This window comes from Anopheles darlingi, chromosome 3, assembly GCF_943734745.1.
Source record: "Anopheles darlingi chromosome 3, idAnoDarlMG_H_01, whole genome shotgun sequence".
NCBI lineage: Eukaryota > Metazoa > Arthropoda > Insecta > Diptera > Culicidae > Anopheles > Anopheles darlingi.
In genome coordinates this window covers 58,252,042-58,264,541 of record NC_064875.1, presented here as the reverse complement: position 1 = coordinate 58,264,541, position 12,500 = coordinate 58,252,042, and the positions used below count along the sequence as shown (strand labels likewise).

The 12,500-nt window shown below is 50.7% G+C and overlaps 4 protein-coding genes across 5 annotated transcripts in view; 3 read left to right on the top strand and 1 right to left on the bottom strand.

Moving 5' to 3' along the window:
- Positions 1-9,158, top strand: part of LOC125957954 (uncharacterized) — a 29,923-nt gene extending 20,765 nt beyond the window's left edge. For both annotated transcript variants that reach the window (XM_049691017.1, XM_049691016.1), the window contains exons 7-9: positions 7,982-8,082; positions 8,164-8,272; positions 8,344-9,158. In XM_049691017.1, coding sequence (XP_049546974.1) covers positions 7,982-8,082; positions 8,164-8,272; positions 8,344-8,585 — 452 coding nt within the window. In that variant the 3' untranslated portion in view covers positions 8,586-9,158. The remainder of the gene's footprint in view (positions 1-7,981; positions 8,083-8,163; positions 8,273-8,343) is intronic.
- A 258-nt stretch (positions 9,159-9,416) lies between these two features.
- On the top strand, positions 9,417-10,393 carry LOC125956787 (C-type lectin domain family 4 member K-like). The gene is made up of 3 exons (XM_049688983.1): positions 9,417-9,716; positions 9,778-9,854; positions 9,934-10,393. The coding sequence occupies exons 1-3, from the start codon at positions 9,614-9,616 to the stop codon at positions 10,306-10,308; spliced, it is 555 nt and encodes a 184-aa protein (XP_049544940.1). The 5' UTR covers positions 9,417-9,613; the 3' UTR covers positions 10,309-10,393.
- On the bottom strand, positions 10,294-11,165 carry LOC125956788 (snaclec coagulation factor IX/factor X-binding protein subunit B-like). The gene is made up of 3 exons (XM_049688984.1): positions 10,946-11,165; positions 10,783-10,862; positions 10,294-10,678 (listed from the first exon to the last, which is right to left on the bottom strand). Exons 1-3 carry the CDS (start codon positions 11,031-11,033, stop codon positions 10,340-10,342), a joined length of 507 nt encoding a protein of 168 aa, XP_049544941.1. The 5' UTR covers positions 11,034-11,165; the 3' UTR covers positions 10,294-10,339.
- A 349-nt stretch (positions 11,166-11,514) lies between these two features.
- Positions 11,515-12,500, top strand: part of LOC125957025 (brahma-associated protein of 60 kDa) — a 1,991-nt gene continuing 1,005 nt past the window's right edge. Inside the window, exons 1-3 of the mRNA XM_049689379.1 lie at positions 11,515-11,750; positions 11,819-12,003; positions 12,084-12,500. The exon at positions 12,084-12,500 is cut by the window's right edge and continues 1,005 nt beyond it. Coding sequence (XP_049545336.1) covers positions 11,631-11,750; positions 11,819-12,003; positions 12,084-12,500 — 722 coding nt within the window. The 5' untranslated portion in view covers positions 11,515-11,630. The remainder of the gene's footprint in view (positions 11,751-11,818; positions 12,004-12,083) is intronic.

Here is a 12,500-nt window from a genome sequence, read left to right as displayed (position 1 = left end):
TCATTTCTGTATTGCACTCACGGCTTTTTCATGTTTATCCTTACAAAGTCACCCTTTCGTAGACTCTGCACAAATACTAGCTAGATATTCAGTTGTACAAAGTTAACTCATTAACTCAGCTTTCATTCTTAAGAAACATTATCTTCTCTTCTGTCTTTAAAATAGAGGAAAAAATATATAATACAGTGAACCTAAGAAGTCATTAAAGTTTCTAAATGGCAATGCTGATTTGTTGCTTAATGCTAATGGGATCATGATAAATTCCGCGCACCTTGGAGCAAACGGCCTCTTATCTTATTTAATACCGAACGCTCTGACCTTCTAAAAGAGTCGTCCAGATGCTTCGCTTTCTTTCCGTTCATTCTTACAGAGCGATCCCTAGCAAACGATAACTCTCCTTCTTCTTCGGTTGAACTTTGGCAAAACCCCGGAGCTTCGGTCATTCGTCTGGGACGGAAATGGTAACATTCCATGGCAGTGCTTTGTTCCCCATCTGAATATGCAAATGTCCATATGTTTGATGCTCCAGGATCGTAAATTCTCCCGACATGCTCTGCTAGTGTCTGCGCAGTCCTCGTGCCTTTTTGGGGGAGGGCGTTCTTGTGGCCTCGATCCCCCCGATGACGATACCATTGACCTCTCTGATACGTTCTGATCTGGTGGCAGCTCAGCCGCTGAGAGATAACGGGAGAGAGAGAGAGAGAGGAAGACAGAAGCAACCAAGTACAAGAAACATGAAGCGAGCCAGCAGGGGCAGGAATCTGGTTTTTCGAAATGTCAGCAGAACACAACGAACCTCAACCGGAGTGCCGAACGTCGGCTCTAACATCGCGGTTCGGTGCGTTCGCCGTTCTGATCTAGAGTTACTCGCTTCGCTCTGATTTCGCACCGTATTTCGCATACATCGGAAACCGGATGGTGACGAGTGCGAGATGAAGAAGTGGACAAGTAGAAATCATATTTCGATTCCGGCTCCTCTTGATTTCTTGTTGTTTTGCAAGTCGAAGCTCACTTACCACGCGCACTGTTCTTCTAGCGCTCTGACGCCCGAGATTCAATTAATGGCGAGGTGGCTTGTCAACTTGACAAGCGCGCTGATCTAGTAGCCGGTGGCAAATTGCCACTTAACGCTCCCGAGCGATGAATAATGCAGAAGGCGTCTTTCTAATTGTTAATATTACTTTGCACAATGCGGTGTACGGAGCATTGGTGCAACCAATAGCCAATAAATTCTTCGAATACTTATACCGGAGAGAATGCCCGTGGCACGCGACGCACTTACATAACCCAGTAACGAGTCACATTCCCGACACTACCAGAGCAATTAGTTGGATTAGTTAGCAGCTCGACGCAGCAGGCGCAGTACTGGAAATGAGTTTGTTTACGTTTCTCATCCATCACATTCCGATTCCGAAGTACGATGGGTCCGTAGGCCTTTGATCGCTGCCGCCAAAAAGGGTCTCAAGAGATTTGGCTTTGTTTATACCCAAAACATGCTCCCCATGGAGTATCCATTAAATTCAATTAAACTTATATCGTTGCTCACCTCACAAATCAACCGAATCAATGGCCCGTGCGCGCACACACACACAGATGCACCAGTGTACTGGTTAAGGTGACCGGTTGGTTCATTAGGGCCGGGAGAGTGATCCGCACAATTAGCCATTCCTGCACTTAACACCTCGTCCGACTGTGGGTTCGCTACGTGACTTTCGGCCAAAAACCGTTCGAAAGTAGTAGGGAATGCCGTTTTTCAGTTGACCATTGTCCAAGGACACGCCGATACCGACAACGACGACGACGACGACGAATATTTGGAAAACCCACACAAGGTAGAAAGTGATCTGGCCACAGCCGATCAAGCGGGCAGCCATTCACTCGTGACTACCTGTTGTGACTAGCGCGTAATCAGGACATGCCACATGCCGTATGACCTCGCGGTCTGAGCTTCAAATCCAATCGAGTTCCAAGGAAACGCGAGTCCACCGCACACTTTCGCTTTCGCGTGTATCATGTTTCATTAACATGTGACCTCCTGCAGTATGTGTGTTTTTGTTTGTGCCTCCTTCGCGTTCCTCTTCCCAGGAGACGTGATTCCCAAGTGATTTATGGACTCGGGACTGCTTTGTCCGTTTGCTGCCAAAAATGTCAATCGCCATAACCGGCCACCAACCAACGGGTGGTTCCCTGGCTGGCAAGTGTCACATACAGTGATCGATTTGTTAGCTATTTGTCAAGCGCAAATAGGGACCGCATGCAGTTCGTGCATACACACACACACATGCGCCACGGTTGGCGCCATTAAACAACAAGTGCTCACTGTTTGAGGACATATTTTGCGATGACGCAACGAATTACACTCGACAAGTGGAGTGTTTCCGCCATTTTTGGGCCAGAGAGAGAGAGAGAGAGAGACCTGCATCAGACCTCTGGAAGGCACGCACGGGCGCAAATCTCCCTTTCGGTGGTGACGTCGTTACACATTCAATTCCCTTCCAGGGGCACCCACCAAACCGGGAAAACATCGAAGTGATGTGTTGTGTCCACTGCTGATGATGTAAATCTCTTCGACTTCGCGCTCTCTCTCTCACCGTGTTATTGCTTTCTTCTGTTGGCTTCGCTTCCGACCACCGCACCGCACAGTCCTTAACGAAACCGAAAGTTGTTGCCAGCAGGTGAGAAGAGGGTTCAAGATGAAGCGACAGCAGCAAAAGCAGCAGCAGCATCACGAGAAAACCGGTCACCGAGTCCATGTCTGAGTAGCTCGCGGCGTATGTAGTGACGCTTGTATTGCGACTAGCAACAAGATGACTAAAATGGGGGCCATCATCCTCCCATTAGAACTCCTGGCGTGATGTGATGAAAGAACTGCATTCCGGCAGGTCAGCAGAGCAGCAGCAGGAGCACCAGCAGCAGCAGCAGCAAGTCGATCGGTGGGAAGCGACATGCCGTTTGTGGTGTTTTCAAACCGCACGTTCCGCATTGCGTACCACAAGGCCACTTACTAGCTGCGCCAGGCCACGCATTAACATAATCCGGACAGAGAGTCAAAGAGAGCGAGGAGGAGAGAGAGAGAGAGAGAGCAGAGCGGCTTTTCGCAGATCGGATCGTCCTTCGTCCTCGCCCGTTCTCGATACCATGTGTGTGTGCCTGCACCAACGACAATCGAAGCAACAAACGAAAGACTTGAACGTCAAGCGACGAACCTCCGAATCGATCGCAAACCGTGGTAGCGACGACGACGATGACGACAACGACGACGACGGTACCGGTCAGCGGTGGGAGGTTCCATTCGCTCCCTCTCAGCGTTTCAGCGCGAATGAAGCGGAAGGGGGAGCAGGTCTGCATGTATGCATCTCGCAGCGCAAACGTTTAGCCCGGCGCGCGTGGCTCGCGCCCGCGGTGGAGGCTGCGTCGAGCGTGCGGTGCGTCGATCGCTGTGGTTAGTTGCGATTTGGCAGTCGTTCGGTCACCACATTGCTCCCGGGGAGTGCTGCGGGTTGCAAGCTCCAACAGTTTCGTAGTCGTTGACGTTGACGCCAAAGCCTCTACCAAAGCCGCAATCTCTCGATCGACGATCACGATGTTTTTGTTCCGCGAAACCGCGCAGTTGCAGCGAAGCCACAAATGGCCACGATACGGGATTCTGATGGCCACCAGCGTCGTCGTCCTGCTGCTTGTGATACTCAGTGAAAGTGTAGTACAGTGTGCGACACCGAAGGCGATCGGCGGCAGCTCACACGGTACCAGTAGTAAATAGCCCAGAATCATCTTCTCTTCTCCTGTGTGCCTTAGCTTTAAACGCTGGCTTCCTGAATTTGAAGAGAGAGAGAGAGAGAGAGAGAGAGAGAGAGAGAGAGAAAGAGAGAGCTTCCTTCGCTCCTACTCCATCGAAGTTCCGATCCGATTAGCATTGTTACGTTCGAAGAAAGTGTTAAAATCCCTTCGCTCCTCGCGAGCTTGCCGGCCGCTCCGGGTCCTCAGCTCGGCTTTGAATCGATTTCGGGATTACGTTAGCGCGAGCGTCGCGGAGTCGGGGAGCAGGTTGGATTACGATCGCCATCGCAAACGGGTTAGCTGCTGGTAGTGAGGGGGGCGGGGGGATGGTTGTGGTGTGCTTTAGAGCTCCAGCGAATGATGGATCGCGCACTCCGCGCCGATCGCGACATGCATCAAATCCTCGTCCTTTCGCAATAATGACCTTAATTACCTCGACGACGGCTCGGTCGTGTAACTCGATCGACAGGACTGCGTATGTGCCATTTTGTGTGTGTGCATGTGTGTGTGTGTGTGTGTCTTGTTGTCCGAGTGCGAGCACTGAATGGGCTTCTCGAGCGATCGAGTGGCGTAACGCTTCCGGTGGATTAGCTAAGGTTTTCAGACTTCAGGTTGGCGCCCTTCATCGATCGTGGCGCCCTTAGGATCGTATTACAATCGATCGATCGATCGATCGATTCGACCCCCACCGGCCGGGGCATTCGGGCATAGCATCATCATCATCAAAAGGGCAGCGACTTTGACAAATCCAACATTTCGTTCCGTCAAACATCATGACATGTGCCTGTGAGGATCATCGGAAAAGATCATCGTCTGCGGGGGGATCAACTGAATGGCCACAAATTGGTTTAACCTTTTTCCCGGTTTCTCGGCGATCACGATCAGCATGGCAGCATGGCTGATGGCTGATGGATGCGCGTCCGATGAGTGACCGATTGTTACCTTTTTCGGGGGTTTTCCAAAAGTATCTAATCAATCACACACTTCACACACACACACGAGCTCGGTGAGCTACACGTTCGATCCGGCATACGGGCTTGCCGAGGTACGCCGACCTCGTCGTCGTCGCCGACGTCGCGCAACACACAATGTGGCCTTATTGTTATTTGAATCTGGGTTGGGTGAGCATTAAAACCGTCAGTCGCCGCCATTGAAGGTGAGAAGTGCGTGGCGCCAATCTTGCGCATACATGGTAAACATATGTTGTACAGTCAACACCCTGGGCCCCACTTAACGTACATTGATTGCCCCCATAGCTAGGGGAGGTACTGCGCCATGGCCCTAGGCAGAACGACAGCGATACGGAAGATCGCGACCACAACACCTCGCGAGAAGTCAAGTGAACAGCTGTTTCACAACGACTCTGATCTCGTACTGGCCCAGGTCTGGTGGTCTGGTGGTCTGGTGGACTGGTGCTGCTGCTGCTGATCGACAATTGTGTGTGTGTTAGCGGGGGCCATTCGGGAGGTCGTACCAGGTAAACACAATGCGCCGGATTTGGCCAACGCCCGGTGAGATCGGCAGACAGGCGCAGACAGTCGGTGGTCCACTTCCCGCACCAACGCGGCCATTTCGTAACGAACCGCGAGCCCTTTCTACTCCCCCCTTTGACGTGGACCGGTTCCATGTGAAGTTAACGACATTTCGATCGCACGGGATAGCACGGGACAGTGACGACGACGACATCTTTACGATGCGTCTTCTTGCGACCGATGCCGACGCGCGATCGTCAATACCGACCGTTTGCGAGCGAGTCCGTGAAGCGACGATACAGATCGCGCGACCACGAGTCTCGCTTTGTCCGTCGCGATTCCGCTTGGATTGCCTCGAGGCACGGCGAGTGCAGGGAGCAATCATCACCGGTACCGATTGAAATCGATTCCATGGTCCATGGACATTTTCGTAGGAAGCATCCTTGCCGGCGGCAAGGCTAGTGAGCGATACTCGAAACTCGAGACCGCTTTCGATCGGATTTAAAGCGTTTAAGTACGATCGAAGATGGCGTTGTAGTGTTGAAGTGCCCTACAACATAGTTGCGTTTCGTTTAGTAGGCTGCGGCGACTTGCGATGACAGATAAAAATCGTTCTGAAGTGGTTGCGCTTTTTGAGGTTAATATCGTTTCTGGGCACACCGTAAACCAAGAGCGGGCAGATGACCCTAATACGACCCCGTGGTGCTCGGGCGCAGCGGGTGTTTGAGGCATTCCATCATCATTAACCTGACCCCACTGACACTCCTTGGGAATGGTGAATGCCCTTTTGCGGGCACCCAAAATACCATAATGCCAGCAGCAAGCATCATCATTACCTACAGCTTCATCATATTTTGGCATTTCTCCCGCCCAATTCCGCCATTTCGGTGGCTCAAGTGCGTAGTCGACCGTCGTCAGTGTTTGCAGATAAATGTCAAGGCAGAAGGTACCACACACGCCATACAATTAATCGCACATCAGGGCGTGAAAGCAATAATACCCGGAGTAAGATGCGCCCCTGGAGCTTTCGCCTTCGCCCGGGAGATGGTGGTGGCTGCTGCTGGCCGGTATTCATGAGCTAACCCCGACTGGGCGACAACATTCACTTACGCTGGCGGATGGGCAGGGCGGGGGCCGTACGCCGCACGCCGCGTGCCGCATTTGTCAACGGCCTTCGGTTGTCGAGATTGGCGGGCCTCTGCCTGCCAGCCTTGGTCATCTTCTCGCGATCGGATGTTAAAATTGAATTATCTTCATACCAATGGCGGCTGCTGGCGGCACCATTATTACGCAAGTTACGGATTCCGTGGTAGAGAAGCAGCGCCAGTTTTGGGGGACCACTTCAGTCTTCGACAAGTGTCTTACATAATAGTGTCCGGTGTGGCCCATGAAACACGATCTCAAGCTCCGGGCTCCCGGCTCCCGGCGCTCAATCGGATGTGAGTTCCCCTTCACGGAAGGACACGTGATAGTAGCAAGATGGCAACCAGAAACAGCAGCACCACAGAAGTGGTTAACATTGTACCGTAGCAATTGCTTTGATCGATGTTTGTTCGTTTGTCAGCTGACTTTGGTGGGGAGGCCGGTGGGGATGTTCCTTTCACCTGCACTAATCGGCCCCTCCAGCGATGTGCAAGGAATTGCGCGTTCCACGGCATCGAGAAGCCTGGTCGACGATCGGTCAGTATTTAATGAATGCAGAAGCGCCTGAGGAGGATTCCTGCTGTGCGGTGCCGCTGGTTGTCCTTGGCGGTTGTGTGTGCGCATCGCGCGTCCACTCGACCACACGCCGTTGTGTCTATCCGATGACCTTAACCTTAATGCACCTGTGTCTGCGCATGCGCCCGCGTCTGGCCCGGTGTCCGGTGTGGCGAGTAATCTGTGTTTTCTGCCACTCGCAGGCAGAGTGATACCAGCGAGCGATCCGCAATGCCCGCGATAGATCATCAATCAAATGCATTCCGCGTGCCGCGCTCGGACATCTGAATACCGTAGATGGCCGACGATCGGGTCGCGCCGGTTTTGGCGTGTGGCAAGCGATACAGTTTGAAAACAAAACGCGAAATTCGGATCCGACCGGATCGGCTTGCAACATAGTTACGATTCGGCTGAAACTGGCCTAACTGATCGGCATTCTATGCAAATGAGGCAGCGTGTGTTGGTGGAGCTTGCGAGCCACTTCTGGCTGCTGGTTTGAAACACTGGCAGCACTTTGCGCCGCTCTGCTACCGTTTGCCGGATTTTCATCCGAATGGACACTTAAAGCGAATGGGTGGATCCCGGGACGTTAGAAGATGACTAAAATCTGGCTGCACGTTTGATAATTAGCGGTTCGAGCGGCTTTAATTATTCCGAACTGATTGAGCTATTTCCGGAGCTCCTCGGGACTTATCGAGTGTTATTTGTGATTCAAATTGCGGTTTCTTTGGGCATCGGCTTTGGGATAAAGACAAACGAGGATGATGATCGCCCTTAATTGTCTGATAATGTTCCCCACATTACGATTGGCATTTTCATTGGATCATGTTGAGGGGGTTGAAGTGGGTTGGTTTCAATTAATACACCGACTTCAGGAAATAGGAGATCATGACTAAGGATATACCTTCCTGAATAGAAGCGATGGGTTAGGGTTCACATTCAAAATTGATTGCGAGTTAACCAAATGCTTCTGCAACGCTAGTCTATCGACAAAAGTATCAGAAGTTTAACGCCCATTTTTAACTTTTTTACAGACTGTCCAAACTGTGTCGAAGAGACATCGGCGCCGCCCCGGTGGACGATGCCACTGCTGAAGCTCGGCGAAAAGCGCTACTACCTGAGTATCTTCTTCAAAGTGAGTATTCCACAGGGCAGAAATAAAGAGGACAATTCTCTCAACTAACTTTCCTCCATTCTCGATTGCCCCAAATCGTAGGCTAACTGGTTCAAAGCCCTGCAGTACTGTCGCTTCCACGGTATGCAGCTGGCCAGCATACAGTCGCAGGAGGAGAATGATCGGCTGGAGAAATACGTGAAAGACTATGGTATGTACTTGCGCCTTTTCCGTCTGGTGACCACTGGTCTAAGACAAGCTCCATTCTCCACTCTCCAACAGGTCTGGCAACGGAACACTTCTGGACGAGCGGTACCGATCTGGCGGAAGAGGGTAACTTCTTCTGGATTTCGAATGGACGTCCGCTCTCGTTCACCAACTGGAACGCCGGTGAACCGAACAATTTCCGGTACGAAAACGGGGAGGAAGAGCACTGTCTCGAGCTGTGGAACCGGGACGGCAAGGGGCTCAAGTGGAACGACACACCGTGCAGCTTTGAGACGTACTTCATTTGCGAGATCTGATGCGCCTGGAGCCTTGGACCTTGGAGCCATCGATTGCAAATGTTCAAAACATACTCCTACTGCCTGCCAGACCCTTTCCACCAGCGGTGTTGGTGTGTGTTCAATGTAGTGTGTCATCCAGCCACCATGGGAAAGGCTTAGCGTGGAAGGAAGAAGCTCTCCATCATCATCTTTATGATAATTGCACTTCCACACTTCACTACTCTGGCCTCCTTCCGAAAGATCGGCCCTCACTGTATCGTATGTAGTATTTATAAAAATATGTGTTAGTTCATATGCGAGATGTCGTGGTGTCGTGAAGTAGCTAGTGATCTAAGGTCCGACTTCCCTGCACTGCCCAGAAGTTCAGCTATCGCTTCCCATTGCGCTATCAACCACCTTTCCCCTCTGAACTCGTCTTCATCCCTGTTCCCGTGTGTTTGAGGTTTCTGTTTCGTTCGCGGTTTCCTCTCTCTCTCTCTCTCTCTCTCTCACTCGGTATACTTTTTCTTCTTCTTTTCGTGTAAATATAAGTTTTTGTTCGCATTACTGGCCAGAAATGTGTAGGTTTTAAATAAAGGAAAATATGTCATACTTGCCAAAAAGGAATCCCTTGTTTGGAAATAGTGTTTAGTTGCAGAAATGAAAGAAATCTAAGGTCTAAGCAATTACTGCAACGACCTCAATACTTGTTCTTCTTAAGCATATTGAAACAACACTAAGTTAAATGCATGCCAGAGATCGCGATTACAGTTACTTTCATCGACGAAGAGAGCCCACAGTACAAATTGGAAATCCCCAAAAGGTCACACAATCACCAGTCGGAGGGCAAACCGTCGCGAGTCTTATCACGCGAGCAGCGGTGCAAAATTCAAAACATCCACGATCATTCATCTAACTCCACTGGCTACCAGCAGGTTCAAGCCGTAGCCGATCAGTTCAATCTCTCTGTTTGCCGTAGACGACAACATCGCTGACCAGCCGAACATTCTTTTCAGTTGTTCTCGTTTCGTTTAGTACGTGTTTCTTGTACCGGATCTCGTTCAAACATGGTATCAAGAGCAATTTTAGCATCGATGCTGCTGGGTTTAGTCGTTGCTCAGGCGCATGCACAAAGTCCCGGGCTTATTAGCGGTGATCGCAATATAAAAGGTAGGTTAGCACGCGCTGTGGATCCTCACTTTTGAGTTTCATAACCATTCTCTCCTTCCAGAATTTCTAGGCCGTAGAAATTGTTTGTGCAGCTGCAACGCAATGAAAGACAAACAGTTCTATATTACGATGAGGGATGTAAGTAACTAGTGGTTGGAGCGGGTCAACATCGTCCTTGATCGTCCATGCTTTCTCCTTTTGTTCCGGTTTCCGGTAGCCCGCTGACTGGTACACCGCGGTATCGTACTGCACCAGCATCGGAATGGAAATCGCTGAAGTGTGTAGCACGTCCGAACTGCGGGCTCTGCAGCAGACGATGCAGGAAGAAGAGAATTCCGGTGAGGGCCTATACTATTGGATCGGTGCGAACGATCTCGGCAAGAATGGAACGTACCGGTGGGCACTGACTGGTCGCCCCGTTGAAGAGGAAGTCCAACAATGGGCTGAAGGGGAGCCCAACAATGCCCAGCCGAACTCGGATCGGGAAGAGACCGAACATTGTGTTGGCGTGGAGGTATCATCGCAGAAATGGAATGACTTCCTGTGTTCGGAGGAAAAAAAATTCGTCTGCCAGCGCTATCCGGATAACTAAACAGCGAGCGGCTGTGCGTGTGCGGCATGCTTTATTTTGCGAAATATTCACAAATAAATTTACGCTCCGTAAGGCAATCATCGGAGTACCATGTCTTTTGACCCTGAAATAGTGGTTTTATATAGACGCAATATCCTTCTCTTTGCTTAGGTTCAGCATTAGCCCACGCTTCGTTGAAAGCTTCGTCTCCGGTTAGTTCCCACTGGACGTGATAGTTGGTGGTCAACTTATTCGCACCTATCCAGTACGACGAGGAACGAAGAGTTGTAGGCAGCGACTCGTAGAGTCTCTGGCCTTCATCTGCGTTCTTTATGGTCACCAGCGACATACCGATCGCGCTGCAGTATGAAGCGGCATCAAACCAGTTCAACTGAGTCCGCCATGATATTGAGAGCATCGGAAAAGAGAAACATTAACGAAATTATTCATGCATTAATCTTTGCATCTGATGGTATTGATGAGATTGATATTCACCTGATTGTTGGGCACGTGGTAGTCCTTTCCTCCTTTTGGGTTGCCACACGGGCAGATGCATTTATCGCGCCGCAACATTTCTTCGGAATTGAAAAGCATTTTTTTTTGTGGGAAAATTAGCTTCTCCGTGATTGATCCTGCACCAGCGGTTTGCGCTACCTACCAAGAGCTGAAAATTGTGATTGCACAAGTTGTACGCCGCACAGGTAAGCTACAAGGAGCACTACATATAGCCGTTTGGAATGTTCCATTCCTGCGAGTTTTAGAGAACTCCCTTTGCACGACGATACTACACGCTGCTTCCTTGCTGTCTCCGGTACGTTAGACGACTGTTGCTCACTCACAGCGTTCACGTCTAATCGATTCGCGTTGCGCCGGCAGGCTGAGCCTCCCGAATCGCATGGGGATCACCACCCATTATCAGTTCGAGTGATAGGTTGCGGGGCGGAGGTCATTCTGCTCGACCGTCCTAGAGCAGAGTATTTTTAAATAAAAAAAACTCCAGAATACGAATCTCATACAATAACTGGGCTTGTGAAAAGAAGCAGATACGCAAGTATGCTGTTTTCCCTATCCTCAATAGGTAATAATTTTGTCAAATTCATATTTTCTGGTATCCTTCCACTAACGGATATTTTAGAATTCCCCACGAGCTCACTTTTGCTCACTTTTGCTCACTTTTGGTAGATTTCAACCCGGGCACGTAAACATTCACAAGCGTAAAAATTTTCCGCGTCGCGTGTAAACAAGATTTTGTTTCGCTCTGTGGTCGCGGTATTTTTTAAGAAATTAAGCAGGAAAAACCCTCCAATTTCGGTGATATAGTATAGCAAAGGACTCCGAGAACGATGTCTCAACGATTCCCGGCAGCGAACGCCAATACGGTCGGTGGACCGCAGCGTTATCCACCGTCACCGGGCCCAGCCAATCAGCCCGTGATGCGTCCCTTTCCCGGGGCCACTTTCCCCGTAAGTGATGATTGTGTTTAATATGGGGGTGATGTGGACCGTATCTCACCTTGTTTCTCCCTCGACAGCCCCGTGGATACACTCCGCCGCCACAGATGGGCGGTGGTTCCGGATCGCAGAATCAGCATCAGCGACCGATGCCACAACCCTCGTTCCAGGGTGGAAACATGCGCGGATCACCGATGTCCGGTTCGTCCGGTGGCAAGCGTTCCGCCGAAAGCCGCTCATCGATGAATCAATCCCAGCAGAAGAAGTAAGTTGTGGCAACGTGTGGTGCATTCCTCATGAGCGCGCCAGAGCAGGGCTGATCGGTCTTCTCCCTCTTCGTACCAGGAATGTTGGTCCCGGCTCATTCAGTGATTACTCAGCGAAAAAGAAGAAGAAGCTAGCGGACAAAATTTTGCCCCAGAAGGTGCGCGATCTTGTACCGGAATCGCAGGCCTACATGGATCTGTTGGCGTTCGAGCGAAAGCTGGATGCCACCATAATGCGGAAACGTCTGGATATACAGGAGGCGTTGAAGCGCCCAATGAAGCAGAAGCGTAAGCTACGCATCTTCATTTCCAACACCTTCTATCCGAGCAAGGATGGTCTGGAGGGGGACACGAATGCTGACGGTTCGGTCGCCTCCTGGGAGTTGCGCGTCGAGGGCCGGCTACTGGAGGACAACAAATCCGATCCGGCCAAGATAAAGCGCAAGTTTTCCAGTTTCTTCAAGTCGCTCGTCATCGAGCTGGATAAGGATCTGTA